This window comes from Dermacentor andersoni, chromosome 3 (assembly GCF_023375885.2).
Source record: "Dermacentor andersoni chromosome 3, qqDerAnde1_hic_scaffold, whole genome shotgun sequence".
Taxonomy (NCBI): Eukaryota; Metazoa; Arthropoda; class Arachnida; order Ixodida; family Ixodidae; genus Dermacentor; species Dermacentor andersoni.
This window is the reverse complement of record NC_092816.1, coordinates 128134078-128148530: the sequence shown is the minus strand read 5'-3', so window position 1 is coordinate 128148530 and position 14453 is coordinate 128134078. Positions and strand designations below refer to the sequence as shown.

Below are 14453 nucleotides of genomic sequence, written 5' to 3'. Positions count from 1 at the left end.
GGCTACTATCCATTGCAATTTTTGCTTGCTGACGTGAGTATGAATGCTTGCGGGGGTAGGAGCCAGTGATGATGATATTTCTTGTTCACGGAGAACAAAAATGCACACAACCCTAGCCATGTACAACTTCGCTGTAATACTTTTTCATATTTCCCACATTACTCTCGACGGTGCCTACTAAGTGCCTACTAAGTTGAAATTATTTTCTACCAGCAATGCTACGATGCAACAAGTCACATAAGCGCAACAGCCTGTATTCTAGAAAAAATTTAAATTCTATCGAATTTAGAGTAAAAGCATCAAAAGTATTTGTAGTCTTGCCATGAAAACTCGGCACTAATTCATATTTCCTAAAATTTATTAACATATATTGCTATAGCTGGTCACGATTTCTGCCCCGAGCCCTTGTGCGCAATGTCTGGCTTCCACCTGCGAGCTCTCTTTCTATCGATCAAAGACACGAGCGCCCACTGAACGCTCACGAAAAAGCTGAAGCTTCCAAGGACCCAGAACATCTCGTTGTAAGAACCAAGGCCATCCCTGAAGAACCCTGAAAAAGAAAATGAGAAAGACATGTTCGGTAGTCCAACAGAAACCGCTAGTTAATTATGACTTGAATCAATACTATACACTCTAAGAAGAAAAGGAGGAAATGGGGTATTGACGTTACTCCTTTAGGGGAGCAACTGATCTGCCACAACCATTCCTCCCTTTAGGGGGTAAGTGCGAGGGGATGAACTGTTACTCCCCATGCCGTTACTCCTCCGAGGACTAACAGTTGCTCTTTTCCGATGCTCCTCAAAGGAGTAGCGGTCATTATTTCCGATGCTCCGCAAAGGTGGAATTAATGAAATTAGGTGTTTATACGCTAATAAAAAAGATTACTGAGCTGAAAAAGAAAGAAAAAAAAAAGTGCCCGAAAGCAGGTTTCGAACTCACGTCCTCACGCTCTTATGTCAGCTACTCTAACCACTGCACCACGGCAGATTGGTTGGCGGGGTAGGAAATTAAGACAGGTTAAGCCATGGAACGCAGGTGCGGCAAGGAGCGACTCGGCATTTTGTGTATGCTGTGCGGGGAGAGTGTGACGCTGAGTGTACTTGAAACCATAAGCGAGTGCGAAAAGAAATCTGCCCGAGTATTTTTAGGGTGCTTTAAACTGAGGCACTACACGATGTAAACGTGTAGCGAGCTCAAACGGTGCACCTAAGACGACAGAGACAGACAATTGCTCTGTCGCTTAGTGTGTCCCGTTTGAGCTACACATCGCTTCAGTTAAGTTCGTAATCTCCTTGGAACGGAAGGAACTTAGGTACTATTGACCAGCAAAATCTGGCAGTCTATCAATGACTTGCGCGTTTAATGTGTATCGCTCACCTATGGGGTGCGCACGAAGGGCATGGCTCTTCACATTCCAACTTTAAATTTCACGCAATTTTCTCACGAAGAGGCAAAGTGCTGCTTTGCATGTAGTTCAATGGACAGTGCACGAACTTCGAACTATTCACGATTTATAGACAATACAGTTTTTGCCGCATCACTGCACGACACGGACGAAAACACCGGAGCGCATGGGGAGTAACTGTTGTCGTTCGTCCTCCCGTTGCTCTCTTTCCGACCAGGGACTAAACACTTACTCTCCAAAATTTGCACACGGCACGCACATCCATGCAGTTACTCCCTTGAGGGACGAAAGCGCCCTTTTTGGGACTAACTGCGCAGTTACTCCCGTTTTCCCCGGAATTCTTCTTAGAGTGTAGGCCCTGCAAGAAATTAAATAACCTATGGGCAAGAATTGGCAGTTTTGCATGGAGAGCACAGCACTGACTGCGAAAACAAGGTTTAGCGTAACGCATGACAACGTCGCCCAGTGTTGTAACTACACGTGGGTCGGACTAACGAAAAAGAGATAAGCAGCTGCGCCAAAATTGGCTCATATTGCTCTGCCATTTTATCATTTCACATTCTGAGAAGATTTAAGATAAAAGTCATGCACTATGAATGATATATTTCATGAAGTTTGTTTGCAGGCTGCGGTGCTCAATTACGGTTATTGCTATAGCAGTCATATGGATACTCTAGGCGCATTTTTGCCGTCACCGTCGCCGTGAGGTTCCGTATACAGCACGGCACGGGCCTGACTTTTGAGGCCGGGCCCTGTGTGGGCCCGTGTTATGAAGCCCAGCCCAGGCCCGTGATACCAAACACGGGCGCGGCCCGGGCCTGGGCGTACGTGACCGAGCCCAGCCCGGGCCCATGTTTCCAAGCCCGGACCCAGCCCGGGCCCGGGCGTTCATTACTAAACTTAGCCAGGGCGCGCGTGTTCATGACGAGGCCCGGCCCGGGCCCGCAGGACGATATTTGTCGTTGATGAATATTATTATTGATGCCTTGCGCTTTGTAGTGGGCGATCAGACGGAAAATCCTGTGTGTACATGCATCGGAATGTTGCTTTACCCACAGTGGTAGCTCAACGGTTAAGCTGTTGCGCTTTTAAGCCCTAAGACGCAGTTGCAATTCCTGCGGCCACGGCGGCCGCATTTCGATATGGGCGAAATGCAAGAACGCCGGTGTACTTATATTTAGGTGCACGTTAAAAAACTCCAGGTGGTCGAAATTAATGCGGTCCCCACTATGGCGTGACTCGTAATCATATTGTGGTTTTGGCACGTAACACCAAGGAATATAATTGAAATGTGGTACATGAAAAGTCATTACAGTAAAAGTATAGTGACAATAAAACATAGCAACAACATTTATTTAGCACGAGTGTACAACTAAAATGAAAAATCGAATAGAAGCAAACCCGGGACATTTTCTTTGATGCTCTTATCTACACTCGCGTTGGAAACAATAATTACACGATTTTTTAAAAGAGGCCCTTGAATAATAATTTGGTGCAGCAATCCGCATAATTAGATAAATCGTCTTAAATAATTAATCAACTTCTCGATTATTATAATTGTATAAAACGTGTCAATGAGAAAATCGTAGAGCAACAAGAAAAACTCCCGATACAGCTTTCTGTTGCTCAATACGTGCTACATATAGGTGTTTTTCCGAGCTTGAAGCAAGTTCGCGAATACATGCAAAATTGCCGCGCGACTGGCGACTCGAGGCACTTTGTATGTATTCGCGGGCTTCTTTCATGTTCAAAAAAACATTTTTATGTAGCACGTATTGAGCAACAGAAAGTTGCATCGGGAGTTCCCCATGGTGCTCTACAATTTTCTCATTGACACTCTAATCTAATTATAACAATTGGGATGATGATTAATTACCTAAAACTAAATATCTCATTAGCCGAATTGCAAAAAATAAGCTGAGTATCTACAAGGGACGGCAAACAAGATCACCTTGGTTCTGTCAAGCTACGAAACATTTGTATATTTTTTTAAGTTTGGCCAAGTTAAGTGAAATACCCTGTATAATGAGGCCTACACTTCTATAGGCGCAGCATCAACAATCTTTCTTTACTTACAGATTGTACCGTATGGGTCACCCCCAACTCCAGGGGGTTTGATCAGCTGCAGCGTCTAAGCAATAAAAGACCGAAACCTCTGTGCCTCCCGTGGGAACGGGCATCCGTGATCTGGCCAATTGCTTGTGCTGTTATTTTTCCGCTGGTGCGCATGTATTTACCTCGATCTTCGATCGTACGATTTTGACCTATGAGGTCATTCAGTACGCGAATGTATATATATATATATATATATATATATATATATATATATATATATATATATATATATATATATATATATATATATATATGCGTATACATGCGCATTCATGAGCATACAGCCTAAAATGAACGCACCAGTAGAAATAGATACCGTTCACAGTAGCCCTAAAATATTGTAATACTATCGAGAGTGGTAACAGTCTAATCGAAAAAGCAGTCACGTGGAAATTATTTGAAGAGCGGATTTTTGTATAATTTAATTTTCCTCACGTGAAAGCAATGTTCGTTCTGCGGGAAAAAAATTTGAACTTCATCTGTTTTTCGCTTTTCATTAATAAGGTGTACTAAGAGCCAGCTCTTTGCACGTATCACTTCAGCTTGGCGCAGAATACCTTAGACCATGCAATGCATAATGTTCGCGTGTGCTCAACGGCTTGACCTAAGCCTTTTAATGAGCGGGCCCGATTCCGGCCCGGGCCGCGGCTTCAAGCCCGGGCTCAGCCCGGGCCCGCCGGGAAACGCTTCAGGTGGCCCGGGTCCGTGCAGTGCCCTAGTTCCGTATGTATCTAAGGGCAATAACGCCGCCGCGCGTCGAATGCTGTATGTTCAAGTGAAAGTACGCGAGGAAAGTCGACGATCGCGGCTCAAAGTGGTGCGCGCGAAGGAAAAAAGTAGAGAGCAAACACGCCGTCTTTCGTCGCGCGATAGACCGCTGGGGGATGAGAGGCAGTGAGGTGGGCGGCGTTGTGCTCCGGCAGCAGCTAATGTCCCTGAATAAAACTGCAAGGTAGCGACGTACTTTTACCTTTCCGCGGAGAAGACGACGAAGAAGAAGCGCTCGTCCTTAGACACAGATCGGCACCGTGATTGCTAACCAATTACGCAGTGCTAATTACCTCGAACCTAAGTTTTGCTTCCACCAATGTGTCCGTGAAGGCCAGCGGCATCGAGCGATACCAGCTGACCCCAGAGGTGCGTTTTTCTTTGCCACATTTCGTGACTACTTCTACTGCCACCGTGTGAAGGATTGCTAGGCTTAAGCGTGTTCCGCGAACGCTAGGCCAAACACCGTCGCACCGACAGCGGCCTGCCGTACATCTCGGCGGCTGCCGCTCGTCAGCTCCGAGATGGAGGCCCCCTCTCAAACAACAATGATCGTGGAAAATCACACGTGCGTTCTAGTTCAAAGAAACGAGATATCACCCGAGGAATACCACAGAGACGCCGGATGGACGCTCGTGGGGGAACGCATGTCGAGGCTGCGCCAGCGGACCCCCGCCAGCGGCAAGCCCGAAGGACCCGGCGGGAGTCAAACAAGCACGAGGTCGAAATTCTACAAGAACGTCAGAGCCTCGGCCATCAAGGCAGCACGCATTCCAGCCATGCCACTGGAAGACAGTAAGGTAGTTGTCAGACTCAGAGGGGGACTGGACATCGTCAAGACCGAAACCACCACCATCGCCGCGGCCAAGATCACGAGCGAGGAAAGCGCAGCGGACACCATCTGCGCCAACACGCAACAGAACATCATGGTCGTCAGTACACCGAACGAAGCCAACGCGGCAAGGTGCGCTAAAATCCACGAAATATATATTCAAGGCACACCCTACGAGGTCAGCGCATATCGCACGGCACCTCACGACACCGTACAGGGCGCCATCAGAGGCATCCCCATCTACGCAAGCGCCGATGAGCTAGATAGAAACATCGTCAACCAGAGGAACCCGCTAGCAGTGGGCGCAAAAAGGATTGGAAGCACGAGCACTACGATCGTGGTGTTCCAGGGACCCAAGGTACCAAACTTCGTCCGATACGGAGTCAACCTGACACCGTGCCGCCTCTACAAGAAACAGATCGACGTTTGCCAGCAGTGTGGCCGAGTGGGAAACCGCAAGGACGTGTGCCCGACCCCCACAATCGAGACGTGCCTGGCCTGTAGACTCGAGAACCCTACTGAAGACCATCGCTGTACCCCAATATGTAAGTTGTGCGGAGACGAACGCCCGACCGGAGACCGAACGTGCAAGGCGAAATACAAGATCCCCTACGTAGTGCGCAAGCGATAATGGAAGCGCCGACAGGCCGAACGCCAGCTGCTGTCGGAGAGCGATTTCCCGCCACTCGACGAGCCGCCAGAGGCGCGAATGTCAAGGACCCCATCGGAAAACCGCGCGCCTAAATCGAGAGACAGCAGCTGCTGCAAGAGAAGCCTCAGCAGAAAAACGTCACCATCACGTGAGCGAGTGAGCTGGGTCGACGCAGTGAAAGGAAACAATATAAGGAACGCGCAGAGAATTACCGAAGCCACGACGAAAGAAGATATGAGCAAGGTGCGGGAGGCAATTCTAAGACAAAAAAACGCGGAGTTGCAAACGACCATCAACAACCTCACCAGAGAGATCGCCGAGATCCGTCAGTTGCTGCTATGCAACAACGAGCCTCTACAGAGACCCACGCCAAGCACAAGCAGGACCGAGGAAACGACAACGAACATCCAGGAGAAAGCCATAGAAGAACCGGCACCGAAGAGGCGAGCCATCGAGGCCATGCGTACGTAAACAGAAAACGATCGCATCGACAGCTTCGAAGCGAAATTCGACGCCACATTCACGAAACTCGAACAGCTAATCACGGCGCGCATCGCAGCAGTGATAGCATTGAAACAAACAATGGATAGCTACCAAGCCGAGAACACGAACAGATTTGCCTACATCGAAAGGACCCTACAGCCGATGGTAAGCCACCCGACGTTTGCTCCCCTCTTCGCGCAACATCCACCCAACCAGGTAGTCCCGTACACGCCAATGCAATCATGGCCGCCAACTCAACACCAGCAGCAGCAGGTGTAACCGCGTGGCAGTGGAACTGTCGCGGCTTCGGAAGGAAGAAGGCAGTAATCCAACAACACATCGTACATGCCGCGCGCAAGCCGGACGTTATACTACTACAAAAAACACTAACCGAGGCACCGCCCCTCCCAGGCTACAGAGTGCATAAGGGACCACCCGACGGGAGAGGCCTGCGCACCCTGGTCAGGAACGGACTCACGTTCGTCGAACACGAGCTGCAAAGCAATATCAAAATCGAGCACACACTCACCGAAATCCTCCCGGGCAAGAAGAGAAAAGGAAGGATATTTCTGCTCAACGTCTACAGCAACCCATCGCAGAGAAAACAGAGATTCAAGACATTACTGCACAGAGCCAGCACCGCAGCTGGCCGCAACACGCTCATGGCATGTGGAGACTTCAACGCGATGAACCCTTCCTGGGGCTACAACAACTACACAGCAAAGGGCCGCAACCTGTACCAAGACGCCATGGAACTCGACTTCACCCCTTCACCCTCATCACGGACCCGACACATCCGACGAGAATCGGTAACTCCGTGTCCCGGGACACCACTCCGTTCGTCAAGAACGACATCCGTGGCGCGATCACTTGGAGCAACACGGGGACCGACCTAGGCAGCGACCACACCATCGTGGAAATCGGCATACCGGAACACGACACCAACATCAAAACACACAGATGGATAGACTTGGAGGCCTTTTGAGACGTCAGAAGCCAGAAGAGCGACGAGATCAAAGACATCGACTCGTGGACGGCCGAAATCACCAAGAGCGTGCGCGACGCAACCAAAGAAATGGAAACGGGCGCGGAAATCGACAAAGTAGACAGCCGGTTTGCGCGTCTCATCGGAGCCAAACAGTCGATACTCAATCGCTGGAAGAAACAACGGCTTAACCGCAGACTCAGAAAGAAGGTGACGGAGCTGAACTGAGCGGTCGAGGATCACTGCCGCGCTCTCTGCACGCAACAGTGTAACTAGAACTGCAGCACGGCAGACGGCCAGATGCTCGACGTACCCAAGGCCAAGTCACACCAAAGGGACAGACTCGCCAGGCTTATACGTCGGGCAGTCTCAGCACACGGCGTCGACGAAGTCACCAGGTGCATTAAGGACAAATACCGGCCAACTACACCCACCGAACAACACGCGCCGTACAGCGGCCTGCCTAACGCGAAGCTCGATCGTGACATCCACGTCGAGGAGGTATGCGCGGTCCTGCACGACCTCAGCAGCCGGTCGGCAGCCGGCCCGGACCTCGTCACGAACAAGGCGCTCAAGAACCTCGACGACAGCTCGATTGAAAACCTCGCAATATACTTCAACAAGTGCTGGAGAGCGGGCGCGCTGCCAAAGCTGTGGTAGACAACCAAGACCATCCTGATCCCCAAGCCGGGGAAGCCGCCGGACACGGATAACCTGCGGCCCATCTCGCTCACGTCCTGCGTGGGCAAAGTGCTGGAGCACGTCCTGCTCAACAGGTGGCAAGACTACCTGGAACGAGAAGGGCTGTACCCGGCCACTTTGATCGGCTTCAGACAGCACCTCGGCACGCAGGACGCGATGCTGCAGCTCAAGCACCAAATCATCGATAATGGCAGCAGCGCCCGCAACAACAAAGCAAATCCTAGGGCTCGACCTGCAGAGCGCCTTCGATAAGGTGAAACACTCGGCAATTCTGTCCCAAGTCTCCAAGCTCAACATGGGCGAAAGATCCTACAACTACATCAAGGACTTTCTCACGGACAGGACCGTCGAGCTACGAGCAGGCGACCTACAGACGCAAGAGAAGAAGCACGGGAGCACGGCCACACTACAGGGATCGGTCATTTCGCCGATGCTGTTCAACCTAGTAATGATAGGAGTGGCGGAAAAGCTCGGGGACATTGAAGACGTCAGGCACACCATCTACGTGGACGACATCACGCTGAGGGTGACCGGTGGCAGCGACGCCCACATCGAGGGCGCTCTGCAAGCCGCCGTCGACGCAATAGAAGACCAGCTGGAAGGCACCGGACTGGGATGTTCGCCGAGCAAATCAGAGCTTCTCATACTCCCACCTACCTAAAACAGCAGAGGCAAGACCAGACAACGCGAAAACGAAAAAAATGAGAATCGTAACCAAATCCCGCAACGTGATCCCCGAGGTCGGCAAAATTAGGATCCTAGGCATGGTCATCGAAAAGCACGGAAGAAACGGCGAAACCATCACCCGCCTCAATGCAAAAGCAGCCAACGCGATTAGATTCCTCAAACCAGTCACTTCCCGGAAGGCTGGCATGAGAGAGGAGAGCCTAATTAGGCTCGTTCAATCCTTCGTCATCAGCCACGTCGCGTACGTTGGAGCTTACCACAGATGGCTGCAACACGAACGTAACAATATCAACGTGCTCATCAGAAGAGCGTACAAAATGGCGCTGGGCCTGTTCGAGTCCACGAGCACGACCCGCTTATTACAGCTCGGTATACACAATACGCTCGAAGAAATAGCCGAAGCGCGACGGACCTCTCAATTGGAGCGGCTGTCCATGACCGAAACCGAGAGGAAGATACTGGACGATCTGGGAATTGGACGCTCGAACGAGGTGGAGATGAAGCTCCCCGTCCCCGAAGAGGTCCGACACCAGACAAGAATTTACCCCACACCGAAGAACATGAATCCCGAGTTCAACAAGGGAAGAAGAGCGGCGAGGGCCGAGGCTCTCATCGACCAGCATGCCAACGACGAACACGCGCCGTACGTGAACGCGGCCGAATACCAACGGAACGCCTTCGCAGCGGTCGTCATAGAGGCGTCAACCGGCGCCACGAGGAAGCGCCGGAGCGGAACAAGCGGAGGAGGTAGCCATCGCCCTGGCCATCGCCGACGCAGACTGCCACACGGTGCTGAGTGACTCGAGACAGGCGGTGCAAAACTTCGCCAAAGGCCAAATCTGCAGGGAGGCTGAGCGCGTACTGCGAGCGGCCAAACCACAAGAACAAAAAGTACGACTCAAGTGGTTCCCGGTGCATGCGGGCGACGCGTCGGAACACAATGAGAACCACAATGAGACGGCACACGCAGCTGCGCGAGAGCTGACCTACAGCGCCCCGGCGACAGACCGTCCGACGTGGTTCGGAACCAAGGACCGCATGGTGGATTACGGTAAAATAACGAAGACCTACCGCCTGGCTCGCAGGACTCTCCCACCCCCGCACCCAAGGCTAAATCGAGCGGAGGCGGTAGTACTGAAACAGCTCCAGACCGGACCGCTACCGAGCCCGAGACTGATGAATCGCATGTACCCCGAGGCATATCCGACCGATAAGTGCAGAGTCTGCCGGAGGGAGACCTAAGACTACACGCACATCTTGTGGGACTGCGTTAAAAATCCAGAAGATGCAAAATCAAGAACGCTCCCACCGCGGCTCGAGGCAGCCGCGAAGAGCTACGACCGAGACGAACAGCTCTGGGCCGTCCAGCAGGTCTTCGAGGCACTCGAAAGGCAGGGAGGGACCCAGCGAGCCGGCAACGGCGAGCGGAGACCCACGCCGAGTAACTTGGTAGATGACGTAGGCCCTCGTCGGGGCGCGCGAGCGCCCAACTGCAGGCATAAATAAAGTTCACTCCAATCGACCCTTTATCTTTCCGCCGCCACCGCTGCTGCAAGGAGCAAGCGAGGAGGCAGGAGATAAGGTCTGCGTCTCCGAATTGGTTGATCGCCGTCATGTGGTATTTTTCTCGCCCTTTTCTCTATATTTTTCTTTTTTTCCTCTTCTCGACGCACTCACCACCATGACCGTTGAACGTCGAGTCTCCGGCGCAATGCTTTCGCAAGGGATTTTGATGTTTTGGCTAAGTTTCGTAGCTAACCGCGACATGGAAGAACTCAGTCTTTGTTTTTGTATTGATTGAAGGTATTGATTTTAAGAGTACCAAAGGCGCAAACGTGTACGAACGGAACTTTTTTCTTTGTTGACGGGGTACGGAGTTTACGCATGGGCAAGCTTATGCATAGGTGCTATTCTCAGTCCTCGTTGAGATTTGTTTTCCTGATCGCGTTATCGTCAATAGGTGTAGGAATCTATGGAGGGCGTAGGCTCTGTTCTGTCACATATCGTGCTAGAAATGTAACACGTATTATTGGTGTGGTGCTGAGAGTGTGTACCTTTGTCAGTTTATGCTTTTGTTAGGCGCTGAAAATATATTTTGCGAGGACTACCAGTGAAAATGATTTTGACTATTGTGAGTAGGCTTTCTCCGCTTTGCCGTCTCGGCAGGATAAAGTGGTGCAAGAGTTTGTTGGCTCATATTCACTTGGAACTGCGCAAAGCGGGAAAGTGCACTTTGATGGAAACCATTTCTGTGTGTAACTTTCGTCATTGCATACATTTGTTCCCAAATGAAGTACAGGTTCCGCCGTGATGTTTGTGCTTGAGAGACAACGGCGCCAGTTTGTGATAAATGTTTACGACCAGTTTCAATCCATAATGAGATACCAGCGTCATGACGAAACGAAGAGAATAGCTGAGATACATCGCGTTGATCGCGCACGTTTCTACAGATGCTCGGGTTATTCAGGACAACATGTCACGCACCTTGGGTTCTATGATTGTGGTAATAAGATGATTAAATTATGAAGCTGCACAAGCTGGACACATGAAATTCGATTGGGTAAACGCAAGTACACACGTACGCACTTCGAGCAGCGCAAACGCATCCGAGTCGTTGAATCGGCAGCTACATAGCGCTGCACACACGCAAGCGCATTGCTTTGGCTTGTACCGGCGAAACCATCATCGCAGCCATTTCATTCCGGCCAAGCGTCTTTAAAAGTCAAATAAAGAATATGATCAATGCAATAGAAATAACTCGCGAAGCACCCATAGCGCGCGCTTGATCATGGGACTTAAAAAATGTAGCGCGTCGCGAGATGCACACATCAAGGTACCTTTTTTCTCGGCTCACACTCGCCCACTTTTCCTCGCACCCGCAGCGTACGGTGGCCTGGGAATGTAAGCACTTTATTGCATTTGGTCTCTACACCGAACATCGTGATGACAGCGAGGATTCACCTGTAGTGTCCATAAAATTTACATGGCTACAAAAACTACGCAGCTCGAAAAATTACATGAACAGCAAGCACACTCAGAATCAGGCTAGCAAATGCAAGCGTTCAATGCACATATTCAGTACCGTAGTGATTCTGACGTGCATGCGCCTTAAACATGCAAGCAGCAGCTTTAAGAAAGAACAACAGGGTGCTTAGCGGCGTTTAAGCACAGCGCTATGCGCGACGACCAGGGTTGACCATTTGCGCAAGTTTTTGTGCTCCACACAGACCCTCAGAGCAATGGCGTCTGCGCGTGTTTTTCGGAGGTCACTGCAGGCAACACTGTAGCGGATGCGGATGACTTGCCCATCCCATAAAAGCTGTTCTTGGCAAAATGACGAGTCTATAGAGCACAATTTTTTGTTATCATGGCTGTGAAAAAAGGCGTCGACGGTACAGAAAGGAACGTACAAGAACGATCACGATCAACCAGAAACATGGCACATATCCACAATAGAGCAAGCGCCAAGAATCAGGCGGCTTGTGGACAAGAAAGTCGAAAGCATCAACGGTGTCGCTCCCAGCAAGGCGTCACAACAAGAATGCCAAATGGCTTTATTACGATTGGCATTCCTAGGTTATTTCCCGCACTTTCTGCGTATGATGACCTATCTATCTATCTATCTATCTATCTATCTATCTATCTATCTATCTATCTATCTATCTATCTATCTATCTATCTATCTATCTATCTATCTATCTATCTATCTATCTATCTATCTATCTATCTATCTATCTATCTATCCATCTGTCTATCTGTCTGTCTGTCTATCTATCTATCTATCTATCTATCTATCTATCTATCTATCTATCTATCTATCTATCTATCTATCTATCTATCTATCTATCTATCTATCTATCTATCTATCTATGTTCATCTGTCTTCGTATCTACGTCTCTAACCCTTTTTCCGCCAACGTATATCACCAGGTAGTCCATGGTCAAATGGGTGGCAGATCGAGCTACTGTGCCGAGAGAAAATAGCTTGGCACCAGCCACTGGGCCAACTTAAGTCACTGAATATGAAGCGCAGTCCGCAACAATCCACAACAGAATGTGTAAGCGCGATTGAACAAGGACACAGAAAGAAGCAGACACACACAGACAGCACTGTCTCCGTGTGTCTAATTCTTTCTGCTTCCTCGTTGAGGCACGCTTACACATTATGTCACTGTTAACTAAGCAAGCTAAAATGAACATTATTATACGGCTGATAAAACTATTATCCTTACTTCGTTCAGCTCTCGACTAATTTGCTATCGCAATCGGTGCATCGCCTTTCCGGCAGAACTGCAATTTTTTTAGTCGGCGTATAATCGACCACACATTTGGAATAGAGTGGTGTCATCGGCACACTTTATTTTGGCTTCTTCATGCGCGTCGTTCTGAGTGTATGTACTGATCACGAGTAATGCTCTCGATGTGTCGGACGCTGCTGCCAGGGTGGCTTAATTTCTTGCTTGTGTCTGCGTGCGTGCGCGATCACTTGGGAAATGCGTTGCGAGTGCATGATACGTAGGACGTTGTGTGCGGTTCTAGAAAAAGGCATGACATGTAAATCCGGTCATTTCACTGTTTGCGATGTTATAATATTCAAATGGTATTGGCACGTAGTATGTGTTTTGCATATTCAAATGCAAAACAGAGAAAAGACATGTTTGAAACTATGAGTAACTACTGTGCTACGGATAGATTTGTAATTCTGATTGGTGACTTCGTTTGCCTAGGCATGGTAAACTACAAAACCAGCTTGACCCCTTATAGGGATGTCAGTGTTCTTTCCTTGAATAATCTGATTTGTCAGCATTGTTTAGAAGACGTCGGTGCATGTTGTGGGTTTTGGACTGATATTCGCTTGACACATTTTCAAGGTCATAGTCACGCGCAGTTGGATCGCGCCTATTTATCTGCAGATTTAGTACCATTGATCGCAGAGTATCGGGTTAACCCATTGTCAATTAGTGATCACTATCTCGTAACATTCCGCGTCGGGAAAAGGAAACATGGAAAGTGTAGATTTGTTTGGGAAATCTCGATACCAAATGATGATCTTTTAAAAGACGATGTTTTTAGAAGGTATGTCATCAACGCAATAATAAAATTTCACAAGAGGTATAATAGAACGGTAAAGGAACACCTGGAGATACTTAAGCAAGAATTGAAATTAAAATCCATTGAAAGGCCAGGCGCCATAATGCATAAGAAAAACATTGTAGAAAATGTTCTCCGAGCTAACCTAAGCGTTTTCGTTTAAGAAGAGTACAGACCGCCTGTAACTCTTCAAGAAAACATGTGTGCCATAAACCAGAAATTAGAAATTATAGATAAGGAGAAATACGAAGGCGCAGTAACCAGAGCTCGGTCCGAGCGTTTGATGTGTGGCGAGTTTCCTACCAAGCGTGCACTAGGATTGGAAAAAAGTCGCGCGCACCTGCACGAAATAGCAAATGTAGAGTGTAAAAACACTGTTCTCAGAGAAAAGGAAGCCATTCAATGAAGCCACGACTACAATGTGTGTCTGCCTTGTTAAAGGTGCGAATATTGCGTGCCCAATGGCAGATGTCACGTCACAGCCATCACACCGACTTCTGCGTGCTGTCATTGGGCGGCACACGTGACTGCGGAAGAGGTACTTACCATTGCCGTTCTTTATGTCCTGCAAGAAAGCTAGCCCCGATTGTAAAACCTAATGCATTACCAATATGTCTTGCATAAAAGACTAACCCCGATTGTACAACTTCCGCGTGTGCAGCAAGCAGGCTTTCGCCTTCTTCTGTTACCAGAGTTTATTAGCTTCCGAACATTTAATGTTTGCTTTACTGAGC

General features: G+C 49.2%; 1 protein-coding gene across 2 annotated transcripts in view; it reads right to left on the bottom strand.

Annotated features, from left to right (window-relative positions):
• Positions 1 to 283: 283 nt before the first annotated feature.
• LOC126538414 (monocarboxylate transporter 12-like) overlaps positions 284 to 14453 on the bottom strand; it is a 46428-nt gene continuing 32258 nt past the window's right edge. For both annotated transcript variants that reach the window (XM_055074424.1, XM_050185259.2), the window contains one exon: positions 284 to 550. In XM_055074424.1, the coding sequence (XP_054930399.1) occupies positions 384 to 550 (167 nt within the window). In that variant the 3' untranslated portion in view covers positions 284 to 383. The remainder of the gene's footprint in view (positions 551 to 14453) is intronic.